The following is a 20,896-nucleotide window of genomic DNA, read 5'->3' as shown; positions in this document are numbered from 1 at the left end:
CAACTCAGGGTTCAGCATCTTGCTCAAAGATACTTTGACACAGGACAGGAGGGGCAAAGGATTCATCCACCAACCTTCCAGCTTGCTTTACTATTTGAGCCACAGCCACAGCTGACAACAGACCCAGTTTCTTATGAGGCTTTTCTGTCACTGGGTCTTATGGAGAATTTTAACCAGCACCTTGCTCTATTTCACAAGGGAAACTGTTTCATTTAGAGCTTGCTTGCGTTGCCCCGTGTATCCCTCCCTGTGGCTGGATGCCATCTCAGTGACATGGTGCAAGTTTCCCACAAATGCCGTTTAAAAAAGTATTCACTGTGGGTATCCCCGTGGGTATGATGGATATGAGCAAAACTGTAACAACAGATGCCATGTTGACAGGGTGGGGCTGCCATGCTGCCAGGCCCCAGTGCTCGAGCTGTTGTACATATTTCTGTAGAGCCTGCGTGCGCTGGGCACAATGAGCCATTCACTAAAACAACAGACCCTAAACCTGAACAACAGCATCACAGCAATGTTAAAATACCTCAGTAATAAACTTCCCCGCCTTTCAAGCTAAGCGCTACCTGTGCTGGAAGTATGAGCAGTCTTTAAATCTTAATTTTCAAGGTTTTGCTCCGATTTTAAAGTTATTTTTACTTGTTCTTCTTCTCCTGTGGACACGGCCGCGTTTCTTATGTGCGTCCCGTACTCAAGGGGCGTTCCGTGACGTATTTCGTACGCGACAAAATACGGCAGTTTCCCGTAGCACACATGGGTGCCCAGTCGCGTTAAGCATCATGAGTGCTGTAGGTTTTTGTGGAAACTGGATTATTGTCACCTGCGACAAAAAACTGTTTGCAGTACATACAAAGGAAGCCAGGTTTGACTTTAAATCTCTTTCATTGGCTCCGTGTTAGAAATGCTCGCAGCTCTTCACGTTAGAGCGAATACACTGGGACATGGACGTATGGTTAGCTTGCTTTTAGGGCTTTCTAAAATTGGAGGTCATACTTAATTATGTTGTTTAAAGAAAGTGCTGTTACCCTTACACCCCACCCAACCAAGCGCTCTCCTTGCTCAATCTATACTTGTGGATAACCATACAAGAAAATCTGTGGATAGGGGGCAACTCTTGTTTATTGTGTAGAGATATATAAATCATGACACAACGATGGTTTCAAATGATAAGAACCGCCACTTACGAATTACACTTGGTTCCACAAAAACGTGTACGGTGATCACATTTTTGCAGTGTTGCTCCTGCAAACACCAACAGGGGAAGTGATGTAAAACAAGCTGAAAGCTCTCAGCTTTAATTAAAGGGGTTCCTCCATTTCCACAGGCTCAACAGAAACTGAGCCGGCAAAGTTATGAGGGTTATTTGAACATTAGATTAACATCCTCTGCGTCAATGACTGCTTGAAGTCTGGAACCGATGAACATTAGCGAATAGTTTCCTCCTCTGAGATGCTCTGCCACCACCTTCAGCTGCTTCAAACCTCTGAGTACATTCATGATGGCATCTTTTGACTTTGAACATCTGGAAAATACTGCTGTAGCTCTCCTGGTTGAGCTATCTGTATATGAAACACTGAGCTCTTGTTACAGAGGCCTAGGTTTGCTTGGTATCTGGCAGCCTGGGATTTCTTTCTGCTCCTCTTTAAGTGTTGCTATCTACAGATAAAATGCTAAAAAGTAACAAATTGTTGGTACATGTTTAGGTGTTTGCTCTCCTATAAGCTTTTTTTCTTTACCAGCCTAATGAAAGTATTATTTCATTTGCATCAGCAACTTGTGTTGGGACAAATTAACATGAACTAAATCCAAATGTGACACTTTTAAATAATAGTAACACAGAAACAAGTCATCTGCCAGCTGTCCTGTTACTTTATTGCTGCTGAAATATATGATTGTTGAGTGGATAACGGGCAGTAGAATTTCAGATGGAATTGTAACTGATTTACTCTCCTTGATCACAGAGATCCATTTGTGTTTGACTGCAGCACTGCTGAGAAGAAGCCTAAGAATACAAAGGATGAGAAGAACAGGTATAAATGGGCTGGTAATGTGTTTGTATTGCGCAAATGAAAATAAGAATATGAACAAGAGAAACACAGACGCAGAGTAGAAGCAGATTTATGCAGCATTTAGACTGCTGTGGGAAATCTCGCAGAAGTTTCCGTCAGGCTTTAGGATATAGCTATAACGTATCTGTTCTGTTCATCAGTGATGGTGGTTCCTCAGAAGAAACAGGAAGTGATAAAGTCCTCGCCTTTGCTGTATCTCCATCTGGAAAGCTCCTGGCACTGACTGATGACAACAAGAGACTAGTTCTGTTTCGCTGTGAGCCTTCATGGCACTGCATCAGCATCAGGTATGACTTCACCTCTGTCACTCAGTTTCAGTAGCTTCATCTACTGCACGGAAGTGTTCAGAACGGTGCTGTGTGTCTAACAGGTGGGTGGTGAGGAGGTGCACGTCCCTGGTGTTCACCCAGGCTGAGGAGGAGCTGCTGGTGGCGGACAAATCAGGAGATGTGTACGTGTTCTCGGTGGTTGAGCCACAGAAAGAAGGCGAGCTGAAGATGGGCCACCTATCTATGCTGCTAGCTCTAGTAAGAAACACCACTATCATTCAGTGCCTTATAAATAAATCTATCAAAAGAAGTGTTTTGGCTGCTGATTCCTCACGGTGGATGAACAAACATGTTAGCAGTATGTGTGTTTTATGTATGCGTTTCCATCAGTCATTTATAGCATGTTGTTACCTGTTGCTCTTGCCTTTAGTGGCAGCTGTCTGACAACATACTGCACTGAAAACTCCCGTTGGGTAGTCATCAGTGTATTTTTTATCAGAATGTCTGCTAAAGATGCTCTTGTGCCGTCTTTCAGACAGTGGCGCTGGATGACAAGTACATCATCACAGCTGACCGTGATGAGAAGATCAGAGTGAGCCATCTCAGGTCTCCATACAACATCCAGTCCTTCTGCCTGGGACATCGTCAGTGAGTGTGTTAACAGAAAGGGAGAACACTGTCTGTGCACGGTTTCACTGTAGCAGCGTGTAGGTGAGGTTTGCTTCAGTGTTTTTTATGTGTTCTCTCAGGTTTGTCAGCGCCCTGCAGATCCTGTCAGCACATCCACACTGGCTTCTGTCTGGATCAGGGGTACGTGACATCTAACATGAAGTCTGCGTGTTCTCCCAGTATATGTATGAGTAGGGCTGGGCGATATGGCCTAAAATTCATATCGTGATATAATTTGAAGCATGTGCAGTAATGATATATATCGCGATATATTCTTTTCTTCTGTATAACGTATTTTCCACACTGTAAGGACTTAAAATCCTTTAATTTTCTCAAAAATCAAGAGTGTTCCTTATGTATGAATTCCGGTTGTGCTTACTGACCTTGAACAGATTTTGGCTGCAGAAATCTGTTAAAAAATGTTTTAGAACAACTTTGGTAAGCCGCACTGCTTGATGGCTCGTCAGAGCATTACGGCTGCCGTAGTGAGGAGCTTCGCGGAGTAATCTGGTTCCAAAACTCCGTCTTCTTCAGGTCCCAACGTCAAACGAACACTGAGAGTTAAAAACGGTCTAAATTCTTTCATCTTTAATAAAATCATCAGCGTTGCTGCTTTATCGGGTGTAACAATTAAGTTTAACATCCAGGCGTCCATGAAAACAGAATTTATTAAATTTAATGGAGTTAGAAGTTAACAGGAAGTTAGCTCGCTAGTTTCCACCTAAACATTTCATACCATGTTCTGACTGAGAGATTTTTGAAACTAATTCAAACGTACAGCTCTGCTATCACTTCCAACATAAATGAAGACAGAAAACTAAACAGTAGTGACGTTTGTAGGGTTACTGAAGTTGGACTAGCTGGTGTATAATGTTGTGCTGCCTGATTGCTAGCGACACAGCTATGTTAGCATAACATTAGCACAGTGAAGCTGGAGGATGAACGCCAACTTTTTTTCCACTCGATAAAAGTTAACGTGAGGGATTCTGGTGGTCAGGGACAAATGCAGTCGCATAGCAGGATGCTACACACGGGCCAAACTTCAGTCAGGACAACTGAGATTATTCATCCACAATAAGAGGTTAGTTATTAATATACTGCAACAACATGGGAACAGAGCAGCTGCGAGAGAATTCAACATTAATGAATCAATGTTACGGAAGTGGAGGAAGCGCAGTTTTTGGCTTTCCCCATATTTCAAAAGTGCTTCATCTCTTTGCTATGACTGTTGCCCGCCATAATTTGCAGATGATAATGCCGCTGCGATGCTTTCGACCAAAACAGGCACAGCTTGATGACATCATCAACATGCGCTATCGTGATAGAGCGGTATAGTCAAATTCTCTATCGTTGGCCAAATTTATATCGTTTCTATCGTATATCGTTTATATCGCCCACCCCTATGTATGTTTTCTCTGCAGTTTGTCCCACTGTTGTAAAGCATGCCAGGCCATTGTTACCTGTCATGGGCAGTTCTCCATGAGCTTCACTCTACATCAACATTAAAAAAAAAAAAAAAAAAAGAGTGGTCATAGAAGGGTCATAAATGTGTTTTATTGAAACAATGTCTTGTTTTGTGTCTTTTGACACACTGTACTCTACTGATGAACAAATCATGTGAATGAGATTGGAAAAAATAACAAGTCAAAACAACAAAAATGCACATTTGCTGGGGTTGGATTTTATTGAAGTACTTTGACTGTGCAGTTTGAGTGTCAGTGTGCTTCTTCACCAGGATGGGACGTTGAAGCTGTGGGACTATGAATCTGGTTCTGAGCTGCAGAGTTTGGACCTCAGACAGCTTGACGAGACCACGAGCTCTGAGGCTGACAAAGACAAGGTATCCAGTGTGTTTCATTCTGTAACACTGAGGCTACAACACAGGTTCAGCCTAACCTAACCTGTGTGGCTTCTCTAAAGCTGCACGATGTAGCTGGATGGAGAGGAATTGCCTCAGAAGTGTTAAAAATGCATAGCATATAAACTAAAGTGTGCAGTGATGTGTGTGACATCTGAGGACTGCATGCATTTCAGTTCTGTTGGTGATGATTTACACAGGATTTATTAAGTTCAGCTTCATGAATCGGATCGTTTTCTTTCAAAAAGGTTCCTGTGCACATAAATGTAACCTGCGTTCAAGTCCCGGTGTAAAACTGGGACATCTGGGCTTCCACTCATACCTGTATTTTGTATATGGCCATAAAGTGGCCTATAATGATCCTTCTACTAGAAAGCATAGGTTTACAAATTACAGACTGTAGACAGTAAACTTTAAAGATTAATATATGGTTTGAATAACCTGCTGCTACATCCTGAAGTGTTTGGGATTTATTTTAAGCTAATATCAATGTTAGCCTGCTTTTATCAGAAAATGGTAACCTAATTTCAAAGTGCTATCACACATTACCTGGATTATATCTATATTGAAAATATACACGTACTCATCCAGTTGAGCCACAGTGATGTTCTGTATAGATATGATGTTCCCTCTGCAGCTGTGCACTTTTCCCTGCAGAAAAACGCCCAGCATGTAGAAGCAGCTGAGCCATTTGTTAATCTTTGAACTGTGTAGTGCAGGGGTAGGCAACTCCAGGCCTCGAGTGCCGGTGTCCTGCAGGTTTTAGATTGCATCCTGGGTTAACACACCTGAATCAAATGATTAGTTCATTACCAGGCCTCTGGAGAACTTCAGAAATGCTGAGGAGTGATTTAGCCCTTTAAATCAGCTGTGATGGGTCATGTACACATCTAAAACCTGCAGGACACCGGCACTCGAGGCCTGGAGTTGCCTACCCCTGGTGTAGTGTCTGTAATTGGCAAATCTGTTTTCTAGTAGAGCTTTTTTGTTTATTTAGAGAAAGAAATGTCCACTTTTTTGGAAAAAGAAAGCAGAAGGCCAAGCTTCACACTGGGACTTGAACACAGCTTACATTTGTGTGGATCTGTGCGAAGCTGGCAGTGTGCCTCACAACCCCACATGGGCGTGCAAAGTGATCTGTGCGTGTGAGGCGATTCGTCCACTTGCATTTAAGATGTTGTGAGCGAAAGGGAAGTGTGTGTAGTTTTACACATGTGCACGCATAGACGGCTTTTTCAGAGAAAAATGATCCAATTTATGAAGCTGAACTTGAACTGTGATCACTTTGGGTACACGCTTGTGAGTCCTTAGACATTACACACAAATCATTGCACACTTCCTAGTTTTTGCTGATGGATCATACGGTAGACATTTGTAGGACTTTTCTCTCCGTTTCAGACACAGGTGTCAGTGTAGCACATCACTGAAACCTGTTCAGAGACATCCAAGTCTGAAACATTTCTTACTTCTTGACAGTTGTCTGTTTGCTGCTGTACAGCTTTAGGAGGCATCTGAACGTTTTTACAGTTAAATCCATGGATCATCATGACAGTTGTCACGAGGCGTTGGGGAAACTGCTGAAAAAGACCTGTGGATTTATCTCACCAACCAAACATTTTCATATTAGAAATCCTGGGACTGTCGAAACAAGTCGCTTTGTTAATAGGGCAAGTAGTCAGAGTGAACCAGTCCAACGTATGTTTGTTTGTTTTTTTCATTTCAATGCTCAGGATACAACAGTGTGCCGAATTACCAGCTCGAGTGATGGTCAGTATGTAGCTGTGCAGTGTGACAGGTGAGTCCCCGTGTGTGACTCTGTTGTTGTTGGACTGTGCACTATATACAACTTTACAAATTTAACCAGATGAGCGCCAAATTAAAGGAAAAATGAGTAATGGAACAACAAATACAGTTGTCATTTATCATCATGCTCAGTAGCAGGCGGAGGTCATCTAAGATAAGGACAATGCTGGACTATACCTCCCACCCACTCTGTGACGTGCTGGCCAGTCACAGGAGCACATTCAGTGAGACAGATTACCCATAATGCACCACTGAGCGACGCAGGAAATGATTCCTGCCTGTGTCTCTCTGTACAACTCTTCTATCTAATACACAGTGCAGCAGTTTTACCCTTTTGCTCTACAGTAAAATAACAAATGAAGTTTTACAGGTTGGAGTAAAATCTCTTTCACCTCCGTTATAGTCTTGATATTTATAATTAAGCTATTTGTATAGAGCTATTTCTTATATTTTAATAGATTAAATGCTGTGTTGAGATGGATTTTAAAATCACCCACAATAATTCTTTAATTTAATCTAAGCACTAAATCGGATTAAAAAAAACCTGAGAAATCTGATAGAAACTCCAAGTAAAGGCCAGATGGACGTGTGGAGTGGTGCACTGAGCGATTCTGTTTAGGCTTCCGAGGAAGAGGCTGAGGAGTAGCTAGCTTATGTGTGGTAGTTGGTTTAAGCTAGTTATGTAAGGCTTACCTTTGCTTTAACGATGAAACATTTCTTCTTCACCTCCTACATGATGGCACTATTTAACCATCCAGATCAAAAATACATGTTACTGTCCTTACTTTGAAGGCTGCTATCATGGCTGTATATGTCACTCTGTGAGAGATGCCATTTTCAGGGATTTAAATAAAGCTGCTGGGGAAGAATATGGATCACACTTCCCCAAAACTCGTAATTTCTATGCATGTGTTCTTTTTTTCCTCCATTGATAGATAATCCAAGTAGTCTGGGCTCAAGACAGATGAGGAAATAACAAAACATTTTGTCCTGCAGTACCACCGACTGTGGTACTGTGGTCACAATGGAGTAATGTTTTGCCCACCAGGGTCAGTCACAAGACTGAAAACTAAACACAAGCACTTTGCTGCACTTCTCACAACACACAAAGTCCAGCTCTTTACCTTTACTTTCTTTGTGTATAACGATTTCTCCAAACATTAGATTAAACATTCTTCACCTTTAGTTTTGTTATCAGAATCAGTTGCACTCTCCATCCTGCTGACAGTCCTGGGACCCACTGTCTATGTTTAGCTGCCAGCTCCCACCTACAGCAACTTTAAACCCCCCCATCCTGTGCATTCGCGCAGGGCACCAATGTGAATTGCACTATCAAATAAGACGTTATGTAAAAGTGTTTAATTAAATGGGCTACACACGTAAGGTACATAAAACACTGCTGTGCTTTGTAACAGGAAATGTTACTGCAGAGCCAACACCAAGCACTTCAAATCAAATCACTTTGATTGTCACATCACATGTGCAGGTACACTGGTACAGTACATGTGAGTGAAATTCTTGTGCGAGCTTCTCAAGCAACAGACGTGTGCAAAAATACAATAACATAAAAACAAGCAAAATATAAGAATGGCCACCTTTCTACACAGCTACACATTAGTTCTGATTCGATCTCGTTTCTAAACATTGACAAAAAGTGTCAGTATATTTCATCACAGTTTCTATCCTTGTGCTTTACTTTTTATTTAGTTAGCATCTGGCTTTTGTCAGGAAAAAATGTGGTCTACAGAGACTAAGCCAAGTCTCTGTAGTAGTTAATCCAGTTTCAGAATTAAAGCTAGAGTCTTACGGAGGGGTCCCACTGATGATTTGCTTGCGCCCCGTGTGTTCTCAGCGTGCCCATACTCCAGCTTTTCACACTGACTCAGAAGGGCAAGGAGAAGCTTGTGCCACACAGCAGGATCTCCCTGCCCTGCTGTCCCCTGGACGTGAACTTTGACCCCGAAGGACGACTGTGGGTGCTGATGGACTCTAGTGATGCACCACTTCAAATCTACTCACTGACACACAGCTCCTGGGAGGTACAATGCCATAATTCATAATGAATATATGTAGAGAAGAAACTGCACTCAGATATTTTCAGATGATTGGAGTCTCTGTATTGGTTACATTCATACACTGGATACACGAGATTGGAGACTGGACACATCCAGGGTCCATATTGGATATATGACAATAGTTTTAAGTATTGAAAACGAGTTTGTTCTTGTGATACACTAACTCTGATGAAACACAGGCTCAGCGAATCAGATCCTATGACATGGGGCAGTACAGCTGTACCTTTATGGTTGCCATGGTATTGTTCTCTCTTCCAGGGATGTTGGCCAGTGTTTCAGTGTATATAGTCATAAATATAGTCTGCTGCTATCGTTTAATTCCCTGTTTAATTCTCTCCCATAAATGTGTATGGGTGTGTTGACTCTGGCTGACCTGTGTGCTCTCTGGGTCTCTCTAGTGTGTTGTTCATGTACCTGAACTTAACAGAGTGACTAAAGCCTTCAGGCCACACTGGGAGACACTTGAAGGTGAGTTTAATTCAGTTTTATTTATTTAGCGCCAAATCACAACACAAATCGCCTGAAGGTGCTTTATATTGTTAAAGACCCTACAGTAATAGAAAGAAACCCCAACAGTCAGACAACCCCCTCTGAGCAAACGCTTTGGCGACGGTAGGAAGGAAAAACTCCCTTTTAGCAGGAAGAAACCTCCGGCAGACCCTGGGTCAGGGAGGGGCGGGGCCATCTGCTGCGACCATTTTAGGGTGAAGGGACGAAGACAAAAAGACATGCAGTGCAGGAGAGCCACAGTTTAATAATAACTAATGATTACATGCAGAGAGGTGTATGAACACACGTGGTGAGTGAAGAAGAAACATTCAGTGCATCATCCCCCGGCAGCCTACGTCTATTGCAGCATCACTAAGGGAGGATTCAGGGTCACCTGGTCCAGCCCTAACTATATGCTTTAGCAAAAAGGAAAGTTTGAAGCCTAATCTTAAAAGTAGAGATAGTGTCTGTCTCCTGAATCCAAACTGGAAGCTGATTCTACAGAAGAGGGGCCTGAAAACTGAAGGCTCTGCCTCCCATTCTACTTTTAAATACTCTAGGAACAACAAGTAGGCCTGCAGAGCGAGAGCGAAGTGCTCTAATAGGGTGATATGGTACTACGAGGTCATTAAGATAAGATGGGGCCTGATTATTTAAGACCTTGTATGTGAGGAGCAGGATTTTGAATTCTGGATTTAACAGGAAGCCAAAACAGGAGAAATCTGCTCTCTTTCCCTGTCAGTACTCTTGCTGCAGCATTTTGGATTAGCTGAAGGCTTTTCAGGGAGTTTTTTGGACATCCTGATAATAATGAATTACAGTAGTCCAGACTGGAAGTAATATATGCATGAACTAGTTTTTCAGCGTCACTCTGAGACAGGATATTTCTAACTTTAGAGATGTTGCGCAAATGGAAGAAAGCAGTTTTACATATTTGTTTAATATGTGCGTTGAAGGACATGTCCTGGTCAAACATGACTCCAAGGTTCCTCAAAGGCAAAACAACCCAGAGTAAACATCTGGCTGGTACCATATTTCTGAGATTTTTAGGCAATTTGCAAATTGCCTAAAATTTGCAAATTATTGATGAAGAAACTGACCTCCCAGCCCATTGTTCATTCAGTGGGCCGGTTCCAGTCATTGTGCAAATGTACTGTTTATAAAGTTGGAAACCTTCAGTCAGCTGAGACTGAAGACGTCACCTGGATGAGTGACAATATGTTTCTCCTGCTGAAAATGCTACGTTGGGTTGAACAGAATCAACCTTTTGGGATTTCCTTACCTGGATGATTGAGCCTGCATCAGGACATCTGTCTGTATTATTATATTTTTCATATACTGATGCAGACATATACTTACTGTACCTTCTCTTAAATACCAGCCTCCTTAAGGACTAATAACCGGTTTGAGCAGCTGCACAAGGTGACCTTTGACAATGTGGCGGTGTACCTCCAGAGGAAACAACAAAGGCTGGAGGAGCAGCACCTGAAGAGGAGCGGGGGTCAAAGAGCAAAGGGCAACAAGAGGGTCAAGAAGGAAACTGAGTCGGTGACTCAGCCATTTGCCTGAAGACACTTGAAGAACTTTTATTTCCTTGTTTTGATGCATTGATAAAATGTGTGAGCTTCACCACACAGGCCCGATGAGGGGTTCTTATGTTTGACTCAAATTTCTCTTATTTTTAAAGAAGAATGTTGTAGAAACATTATCATTAAAGTCTGCCCTATGTTTCCACCATCACCAGTGAAGGAAACATGCTGTTCACGGAACCATATGCACTCACACTGTCTTCGGGTTAGAGTTGCTCTCTGTTCACATTTCTGATTGCATGCATGCAGTGTGTGGTAGCAGCAGCTGAGGAAGTGACTACTAAACTTCCTCAGAGTTTTTCCAGAGCAGGCTTCTGACGTGTAGGAAAAGCTGAGTGAGTTATGAGAATGAATGAAACAGGAAAATGTGTTCCACAACTTAAAAAGAATATGAGACTAGGATTTAATTAAACACTCTGGGTTTCACAGCCTCTCAGCAATAAATTGAAGTAATCATTTTCTCAATGACTGTTTCATATAATTGTGAAGGAAATTGGGCCTCTTCTGTTTTACATGGTTTGTACATAGCTGTCCTGACACTGTAGGGTTGAGGCCTGGAGTTTGGGTTACTGCAACACCTCCTTTCCCAGGTCAGGCGGCGAGAAAAGAAGCTCACATCATTACCTGTGCACCACAGTGCAGACAGCTGCTGAGATGCTTTTTGCTCTTGTGCTGTGTGTGTTTTGGGGTTTTTTTGGTCAAATAATTTATTCTCTATCACATCGAGACTCTCTCTCCACTCCGTTACATATTCCATATGTACAGGGAATGATCCCCATTGGTTGGATGTGTAGATACTTCTTTAAGACACTCTGCCTAGCCTGCCCACTCCCCACAGCACACGTATAAAGCAGCTGCGCAGACATGAAACCACCTGTGCAGTGTGTCCGTGTACTTCATGTACATGTACATAAGACTTAAATCAACTCAGAGTGGATGGTTAGTTATGTGTGTGTGTGTGTGTGTGTGTGTGTATATATTTAGATTATACAGGACCTCATATGGGTATTCTGCTATTGATACATCATTACATTTACATATCCACTGGTACGTAGCCCACATGTATTATCACAGCAGGGCTGCTGTAAATCAAATGATGAGCTGATGTCAGTACTTCACAGTTGGTCAGAAAGATTCGCCACATTCCCAGGGCTTCATCACACCATCAAACGTACCCACACTGTCACCACACCCCCCACAGACTTGTGTTGTACCACACATGGTACAACACAAGATATGATCGATATGATAGAGAACACCTGATCCAACGAGCGCAACAAAGCAAAGAGGTGAGGAGCCGATTCCTTTTGGGTCAGGAAAAGTTTGGGACAGCAGGCCAAACAGGCGTTTTAGCTAACCGCCCACCTCACTTACCCTGACGCCTGTGCCGCTTCCAGTGAGGTGAGCACGGAGGTTGGTAGAAAAAAGCTTTAGAACTGTCTGGTGATCATACATCTGTAGACACTTGACATTTTGCTTGACACACAACAACAAAAACAAAGTGGAGAGCAAAAGATGCAGCAGATGGCATGCCGTACACACTGGCGCCACAATGACCCATGAAGTTAAGGAGGATATGCAGAGGGTGTGACAGAGGAGGATAGGGTAAGATGGATGCAGATGATCCAGTGAGAGGGAGCAATCACAAGAAGAATTAGGAAGCATTTCATTTCAATGCATTTCGTTAACTTTTGGCTTCTCCCTCTCTTGTATTTTGTCCTTGTCTATCTTTGCCCTCCTTTTTTCCTCTTCTCTTTTGCTGCCTTTCCATGACGAATAATTGGCTATTTTGTGTGAAAATAAAAGAAACAGTCCAGATAGAACTTTGCTATTAAGATTATACTTTTAATTTTTGTATAAAATAACAAAAGCCAATAAAAATATGTAAAAACAAACACAATACACAAATTATATCTAAATATTGTTCACTGAAGTAGTCTGTGGTATTCGAATGCTAGCATTCAGCTAAAACCACTCAATTCAGAGTCCCTCTGGTTCTCAAGTCCTGTAGCAGCTTAAGAAGCTGCTCTTAAACATCGGCCATCATCTTCCTGTGGCACACTGGAAACGACAACACCCTTCATGCTGCTCCATGTGAGGAGTGGACAGGGTGATGGAAGGTCTTACAGCTCCCAGTGGAACAACACATCTCATTATTCCACTGTACTTGTGCTCTGTGCTCACTGGTCCTGAAACACACGGATCACAAAGAAAGCGGTTCATACATAGTCTGACTGAAACATTGCAGCAAACACTTGTGTTTGGTTCCTACCTTTTCAGAACTTTTCACTTCTCACCATCCATTGTTAAATTCTCACTTTTCTTTTTCTGCACCTGAAGGAAACACACTTTCTCAGTTACAAAGTACACTCAGAACCAATCAGACAAATTAAATGCAGCCGCATTTAAAAACACACACACTTGTAAAAATCATCCAACCTCATTCACAGCATCATCAGTCTGTTTGAGCTCTTCGTACCGGTCTCTTGACTCTCTGAGTGGCTTTACCATCACCTCCTCAATCTGTGGGAACAGCTAACAGATGCACACACACACATGCAGTCAGTATTAAAGCTGCAAACGCCTCATTATTTTGTGTTTATGTAACTCTAAGAGTCAAAATGTGTGAAGTCAAGAGACAGTGTAACAGTGTGTAACAATAAGCAGTCCATTTAGATCCTTAGCACAGACAGGAACTTCCTGGTTGGAATTTATAATTATTGCTGTGACAGTTTATGCATTATCCTCCATTTTATCATTATTGCTGATGTGTCACTGCTAAAGCACACATTTACGGTAACAGGTGCTTGAGGTGGAACTAGTTTAAACTGCTTTATATACTCATTCTTATAGGTGATCAAAAAGTTCTGCACCATCACCAAAAAAAAATCTATTTTGGCTAATCTCCCTTTAAGGCCATCTGCTACTGGACCTCTGCACCACTTCCTGTTCTCCCATTCTTGCACACTTACACAGAGAGCAAGTGTTAACTTCTCTGACTATAAAGGGTATAAAGGATACATTTACATGATGACTGAAACTAGCACCACTGGTGAACAATTCCTCGATTCTGGCACGGTGTGATTTGGAGTTTGAAAGCCACAGAGACACCGTGTTTAGGGAAAATGTGTTTGTTATTGATCAATGGTCACTGATCAGTGGTCATGACAATTTGCATATTTATGATCAAGAAACTGACCTCACCAGTGGTTCTAGTTTCCAACTTTAACCAACTTTGACTGAAGAAGTCACTTGGATGAGTGATGAAATGTTTCTCCCACTGAAAACGTTGATTCTAGATGAACAGAATCAATGTTTTGGGATGATTTAGCATGCATCAAAACACTTCTCTGATTAGTGTTATTGGAGTTGGGTCTCCACTTACAATTCAGAGACCAAACATCAGTTTAAATAAAAGACATTATCGTATCTGAGGGAAATGTTGTTTGTTGTTTGAACAAGACGTTTGGTCAGAAAACACTCACTAAGAGTGAGTGTTACACTAAGAAATTTAGTGTAACATCTGAGGAAGAACATACAGCACATACAGAACACCTGGGAAGTATTCACAGCGCTTCATTTAGTCCACATTTTTCATGTTAGGTCACTTCAAAATTTTAGACACAATCTTGTGCTCAGAGTTTGTTCCTGTGCTGCCGCGGTTAGTACCCGTGCTATCTGTGCTGTCTTTCAGTCCAGCTTTGGTAAGATCTCTCAATGTCAGTCGCTTCTGTCAGTGGTCATACTGTCCTTCCATGATGGTTCCTCTCCTTGTTCCTCCTCTTTCTTGGGTTTCTGCTGCTTGAGGTATTCACTAAGCACATGTCAGTTGTTTCCATCTTCCCGATGTACTTATGGATGTTCGTTGTTTCATCGGTGGTTGGCCTCCTTCCTTTCGCTTAGCATACATTGCCGTCTATCTCCTTCTTTGGCCAGCTTATTATCCCAGCAGGGTATCTAATCACCGGCAGGGCATAGGTGTTGATTGCCCAGATCTTGTTTTTCCCATTCAGCTGCTCTTCAGGACTTGGCTGACCCTCTGCAGGTATTTGGTGGTTGCGGCCATCTCCCTTATATATATAAAGAGGATCCCAGATACCAACTACAGATCCCATTCTGTAGTTGGTATCTGTAGCCATTCTATTTGAATGAGTGGATTCAGACTTATGCAGAACAGAAGTGGGGGAAAAGCATCTCTTTTGGTAAATCCCATACTTGATGGCAACTTGTGCAATTGGCTTTAAGTCTGGCCTTTGTTGCACCCTCCTTCCTTGTGCTCTTCCAATATTGCTCTATCTCCATCTCCAGCATTCCCTCTGTGTGGCCTCTAGTCTCCTTCTCCATGGAGGATACTGCTTCTTGTGGCTGTTCATCTTGTAGCCAAGCATCTGGACGAATCTTGCCATGATGTTGCCAATTCACTTGCTCACAGGAGATCATATCATTGTTAGGGTTTTCTCAGTTTTCTTTGTATTATTGCCAGCAGGCAATCGACCCAAGACTCAGCCACCTCCATGGCCCTCACTTCATTGGAGATGTCACAACATTTGATAAGTACCATCTTCAGCTGCACACAACACAGGGTCAGAGGGTCGAGGCTACCATAAATGCTGATGTATCAAACCGCCTGTGAGACTCGGTTCATATCCACACCTTTTCTCATGATAACCTCCCCAAAGTGTGCAGCTTTGCTCTCAGGTCCAAAATTGAATTTCATTCTTAGCTGGGCTTGGATCTGCTGGCTTCCTGCCAAACAGTAACTCAAAGGGAGAAAATCCCATGGATGCCTGGTGAACCTCTCGCACTGAAAACAACAGAGGCTCTATCCAGTGATCCCAGTTGTGTTCATTCTTGTGAATGAACTTACGAATCATGGACCTTAAAGTCCTATTCAGTCGCTCCACTAAACCGTCGATCTAGGGTGGTAGACACTGGTCCGAACAGATTTAATGCCAGTTAATTTGTACAGTTCTTCTAGTGTGCGAGACAGGTTGTAGATGCATCCCCACACACTGACCCAATAGATTCTTAAACCCCGGCCAATCTGTCCTCAGAACTGAAGTCTTTACTCTATGTGTTTTGCCCTGAAACTTTATCTGCAGCCAGCGCTACTAGGGGATATTTGTGAATGTCCCCATGCACACACCTGACCTCCACCCACTCTGCGTCCAACAATGCCTGTGAAGCCCATTTCCACCAAAGCTTGGCATATATCCCCTGGGCACCTTACTGGAACACTGTGTGGCCCTCCTGGACCGGAGGAGGGTGTTGGAGCCCCTGCGACGCTGAACACCTGCTCCATGTCTATCAGTGGGCACACTCCCACCACAGGTGTCCCTGCCGCCCATAACCCCAACACCCCTGCCTTGGCATCGGTGCCGCCCTGCGTGGTGTTTGTCGCTGCCAGGTCCTGGGGAGGCAGATCGGGGAGAAAGGGGTTAGTGGGCTGTAGCTGCAGTGGCGGTTCTGCCAGGGCAGGGCTGGGGAGCCAGCCGGCCAGTGGGACGAGACCAGTTCCAGTGACCCTCTGCCTCCTCTGGCTGCATGGCCAGGTGGTCCTCCTCTTCCGGCTGGTGGCAGCAAAGCCACCGTGCTGTCTCCCAGGGGAGCCCTTCCACGAACTGCTCAAGGACCACCTGCCCTTACACCTGCACTTCTCTCTTGGTCGCTCAGGTCGTAGCCACCTTGCCCCTGAGTCGTGTGGCCTCCACTGTCGTGTAGCCCCATCCCAAAGGCCAATCTTCCACTGCCATCTGGCTTCTCCTGAACCACTGGCAATGTTCTTCTGGTGAGAGGCCTGCCCAGTCCAAGACATCCCTGGAGGTATCTGCAAAGCTCCCCTGACTAGCGGTAGGCTCAGAGCCCCCGTCTGAGCCTCCCCCAAAAGCAGCAGCCCCCAGCACCCACTCCACCGCAGGAACGTCTGTCACACGGTGTTGACCCACTGAACTGAAATATGGGTCACTGGTTTCCTGATCCTCCTAAAGTCCACAGTCATTTCCTTGTTCTTTGTTACTGCAAGTGATTCCACTCACTCCACATGACAAAGGAGTCCACCACAGGTTGGTGCATCATCTCACCAAACCCACTAATGCATCCATCCACCACATCAGAAAATCTTTGTAGATGGCAGGTCTCTGTACAGTGGCTGAAGTCCAAGGTGTAGAGCAGGGGTCTTGAACGCCAGTCCTTGAGGGCCGGTGTCCTGCAGGTTTTAGATGTGTCCTTGATCCAACACGGCTGATTTAAATGGCTAAACTACCTCCTCAAGTGTCTTGAAGTTCTCCAGAGGCCTGGTAATGAACTAATCATTTGATTCAGGTGTGCTGACCCAGGGTGAGATCTAAAACCTGCAGGACACCGGCCCTCGAGGCCTGGAGTTCGACACCCCTGGTGTAGAGGGTGAACAGGGGATAAGGTAACGGGGGAGGACGGCCCCTTGTGGTGCCCCGGTGTTGCTGATCAACTTGTCAGACACATAGTGTGGTCTTTCTGCCAGGTAATCTATAATCCAGCGCATGAGACAGGCATGGCTGTTAGTTTATCACCCAGGAGGACTGGTCTGATGATGTTGAATGCACTGGAAAAGTACAAAAGAAAAAATGACCTTCACAGTGCTCACCTGCTGTTCCAAGTGGCATAGACATGATTGAGCAAGTAATGGAGTTCTGAACTCCGAGGTGGGGTTGGTAAGCAGATGTGGCCTGACCATAGGTCAGAGCTGATCGAGGATCAGCCTATCCAGGGTCTGCATGATGTCTTAAATTAACGCCACAGATCTGTAAACCTGCTGCGTGGCATCTTTGGTACAGGAACAAGCAATAACAGCTTCCACAGCACCGGGACCCTCTCCAGACTGATCGTAAACAGTTTATAAAAGACTCCACAAAGCTGGACAGGAGGTAGTCCAACTCCTGTTGGATTTCACATAATAATAATAATCGAGGGCACAGGTAGTTACTCTCTGAAAGCTGGGCAGGGCAACACAAGGTCCCTAGTGCCTAAACAGGATTTGCTTGTGGAAGGAAGAACAGGCTTAGCGTTGCCAGTGCTGTGAATGTCTCTGACCAAACGATCACAAACAGAATTCATAAGGTAAGGTCCGATATCCTCTACTGGGCTCCGCGCTCACTGTGCAGCACTTTGCCATAGAATACCAGAATTGGCAGGTCAGCCACTGGCAGGTTCACCCGGGCATATGTGACAGTAGTGACACGGTCTGCATGACTGGTTTGGTGGTAGGCCAGTAAAGATCAAAGATTTGATACCATTGACTGGACCCCTGACCAAAATCCAACAGAACACCCCTGGGATATATTGCTTCGATTCATCTGAAACATCTTCCTTTTAGCAGTTAACATTTTCCAGCAGGAACAAGAGCTTTTAATGATTTTAATGTACAACAGCAGTGACATGCAGTTTGAATAAATGTGTTAGCTACTGAAATATTTCTGCCTCAGACTGTACAGTTTAAATATGTCAGTTGTTGTGTCTCTGTGGTATTGTAATGCAAAACATGAAATTATAAAAAAGCTCTAATAATATGCAGAGGAATAAACATGGTAGACCTTCACATATATTTGTTGTATCTCTGTTTGCTACATTCTTAAAATTAGCAGGGTAATACTGAAAATTCAGGAATTCAAAGTAGACAGCCGTCTCACTTCAGGTGTAATAGGAAAGCAGTTAGCCTAAAGCAGCAGCTAGTTTCCTTTCAATTTGAACCCTTTACCCAATATGAAGAATTATAAAGGAGAGCAAGGACCCACTCCTATCTTACACCTCTCTTATTTTGTCTGTCCTTGACTGTCACCGTCCACTCACCTTCATCACAGTCTCAAACATGGGGAGGAGGACGAATTTGATGAAGCCAATCTGGGCTGTTGACTTGGTGACCTTTTCTCTGTCCATGAACGGAGCCACAGGAAGTCCCTCAGCCTTCTCCCTGTCACTCTGAGCAGCACAAACACATATTTTCCATAAGCAGCTTACTTTTTTTGTCCTCCTACTAAAGTAAATGAGGCTAGACTTCAAGTGACTGCAGGTGTCTCATTGTTATTTATTAACCTTGTGTACCATCACTCCATCACAGCTAACCAGAACTTTCTGTGTACAAATGAAACAGACTTTGGAATGCTGCCTGCTTGTATTCAAATGCTCCCTGACTCTGCTATACCTACCTGCATGAAGTACTCCTCCAGCAGGCAATCGACCCAAGGCTCAGCCACCTCCATGGGTCGCACTTCATTGGAGATGTCACAACATTTGATAAGTACCATCTTCAGCTGCAAACAACACAGGGTCAGAGGGTCAAGGCTACCATGAATGCTGATGTAGCTAAGTACATTTGCATATTTTTCAGTAATCTTTTCCATTGGACAGGCTGGGGAACAAACTAATCTTCTCTCTCTCTTCCAGTTTGCTCAGCAAAGTGAAGCAGGAGTTACCAATCACATTATTTTCATTTTACTGTCTGTCCTTGCAAGACTGATACTTTATTTACTAACTGTCCAGTTACTGAGTTTTCCACATTAATCTTTAATTCATGTGTTATAATTCATGTATTTGTTGGTTGAGATTAGCTGATCCTAACTGTAGGTGACAGCACCAAGATTTATTTATAAATGTGTCCTTACGCAGGCAACATGCTCCTTATTTGTGTAGTCAAAGTTGTCAACTTTCTGCTTGAAGGTTTTTAGGATCTCACTGTGGCGTGCCATGTCTGTGGCCAGGATCAATGTGATAGTTTCCTGATAAACAAGACAAAGGAAATAAATCATCAGTATAGACACGGAGAACTCAGTGTCTTATGCTATTTTCTGTAGATGTAGTTTAAGATAAAGAGCATGGTGTGAAATAGTCTTAATTAGTCATTTAAATCTAATTTTGAAACAGTTGGATGTAAAATGTGAATTAAAACAAAATGCAAATTGTAAATGTCATATTACCACAATCTAACATTCACACATATTCATAGATGCATCAGAGGACAACTTGGGGTTACTATTTTGCTCAAGAATATTCGACATGCAGACTGGAGCAGCCAGGATTTAAACCACCGCCCTTCTTATTAGCACATAACCTGCACTACCCCCTGAGCTACAGTCACCCCAGCCACTAGGGACAGCCACAATGTCCATAGCACTGAGAAGCAAGTAGAAGGATGGCTGAAGAACACTGATAGATGTGGATTACATGGGAGTTTAAGGCCAACATGGCCTGTTCCCCAGGTTAATGTAGCCCATGACAGTGCATGCTGTCCCATTTACTGTACTGAAAGGAATGAAGTAAAAGATCAACAAGTACCTTAGCAGGTGGCTAGGAATCTAGATCTAGAGAACTACAACTACCCCTCTCATTGAAAGCTTGAGTGGAAAGAATATCAGGTTATCTTGACTTTCAGAGACTCAAGAGACACAAGGTCAGAGAAGCAGGGATAAAACCCAGATCGAACAAAGATGAAGGCCTTGTACATCACTGGCCCAAGCAGAAAGAGTCCTGAAGCACCTGTTAAATATTTTGTGCAGGGTCTCATCAAATAATAATATAATTATTTTTGCCATTGTAGTGCATGTATTAACCCAAACAATACTTCTGTTTCTGCAGCTGCACATAAGTACCTGTCGTATCTGTTTAAAGGCCTCAGGGTCAAAGTTGAAGAATATGTTGCAATCAGGCCGGGAGAAAATCTGGAAGGCCACAGCACAGTGGTGGTTCTCCAGAGGAGAAATATCATTGTAGCGAAGGGCCATCTCCGTTCTAGCGTTGATCTGATACCTGCGGAGGGAATTATGACAAAGAGGATCAATAAGAGGAGTGAGAGGCACAGGGACAAACGTGACAGGAGGAGAGAGACTGAAGACTGAGTTAATAGAAAATTGAAAACACAAAGAACTTCCTGTTTTAGTTTGAAAGGTAATTGTCTCATGTTCTATGGCTGTGTCCCAATTCAGGGTCTGCACGCTTGAAGTACGCATTTTAAGTGTGATTACGTCACCGCCACGAGACGACGGCTGTCCCAATTCGAAGTGTACTTCAGCCGAAGAGTGAACTGTCAAAAGTAAGTACTGAATAT

General features: G+C 43.4%; 2 protein-coding genes across 2 annotated transcripts in view; one reads left to right on the top strand and one right to left on the bottom strand.

Moving 5' to 3' along the window:
- Positions 1 to 729: 729 nt before the first annotated feature.
- Positions 730 to 11,281, top strand: wdr4 (WD repeat domain 4). Its single transcript, XM_005943413.2, has 11 exons — positions 730 to 862; positions 1,962 to 2,030; positions 2,210 to 2,356; positions 2,440 to 2,596; positions 2,874 to 2,986; positions 3,088 to 3,148; positions 4,743 to 4,847; positions 6,596 to 6,660; positions 8,521 to 8,707; positions 9,142 to 9,211; positions 10,614 to 11,281. The coding sequence occupies exons 1-11, from the start codon at positions 780 to 782 to the stop codon at positions 10,799 to 10,801; spliced, it is 1,245 nt and encodes a 414-aa protein (XP_005943475.1). The 5' UTR covers positions 730 to 779; the 3' UTR covers positions 10,802 to 11,281.
- Positions 11,282 to 11,503: 222 nt separating this feature from the next.
- The window catches only part of LOC102290980 (high affinity cGMP-specific 3',5'-cyclic phosphodiesterase 9A), a 24,407-nt gene continuing 15,014 nt past the window's right edge, over positions 11,504 to 20,896 (bottom strand). Inside the window, exons 8-14 of the mRNA XM_042228976.1 lie at positions 20,442 to 20,801; positions 19,458 to 19,571; positions 19,002 to 19,106; positions 18,646 to 18,774; positions 13,261 to 13,356; positions 13,094 to 13,155; positions 11,504 to 13,010 (exon numbers count right to left, since the gene is read on the bottom strand). Of these exons, the coding sequence (XP_042084910.1) occupies positions 13,108 to 13,155; positions 13,261 to 13,356; positions 18,646 to 18,774; positions 19,002 to 19,106; positions 19,458 to 19,571; positions 20,442 to 20,801 (852 nt within the window). The 3' untranslated portion in view covers positions 11,504 to 13,010; positions 13,094 to 13,107. The remainder of the gene's footprint in view (positions 13,011 to 13,093; positions 13,156 to 13,260; positions 13,357 to 18,645; positions 18,775 to 19,001; positions 19,107 to 19,457; positions 19,572 to 20,441; positions 20,802 to 20,896) is intronic.

This window comes from Haplochromis burtoni, unplaced genomic scaffold, assembly GCF_018398535.1.
Source record: "Haplochromis burtoni strain Fernald_Lab_line unplaced genomic scaffold, NCSU_Asbu1 Contig_372, whole genome shotgun sequence".
NCBI classification, from domain to species: domain Eukaryota; kingdom Metazoa; phylum Chordata; class Actinopteri; order Cichliformes; family Cichlidae; genus Haplochromis; species Haplochromis burtoni.
Note: the sequence above shows the minus strand (reverse complement) of the source record. Positions and strands in the feature narration are given on the sequence as shown.

Coding starts and splice junctions, on each gene's coding strand:
- wdr4 (XM_005943413.2), top strand. CDS start 780: ATGAGTGCTGTAGGTTTTTGTGGAAACTGGATTATTGTCACCTGCGAC. Junction 863..1,961: donor GTACATACAAAGGAAGCCAG/GTTTGACTTTAA, acceptor CCTTGATCACAG/AGATCCATTTGTGTTTGACT. Junction 8,708..9,141: donor TGACACACAGCTCCTGGGAG/GTACAATGCCAT, acceptor GGGTCTCTCTAG/TGTGTTGTTCATGTACCTGA.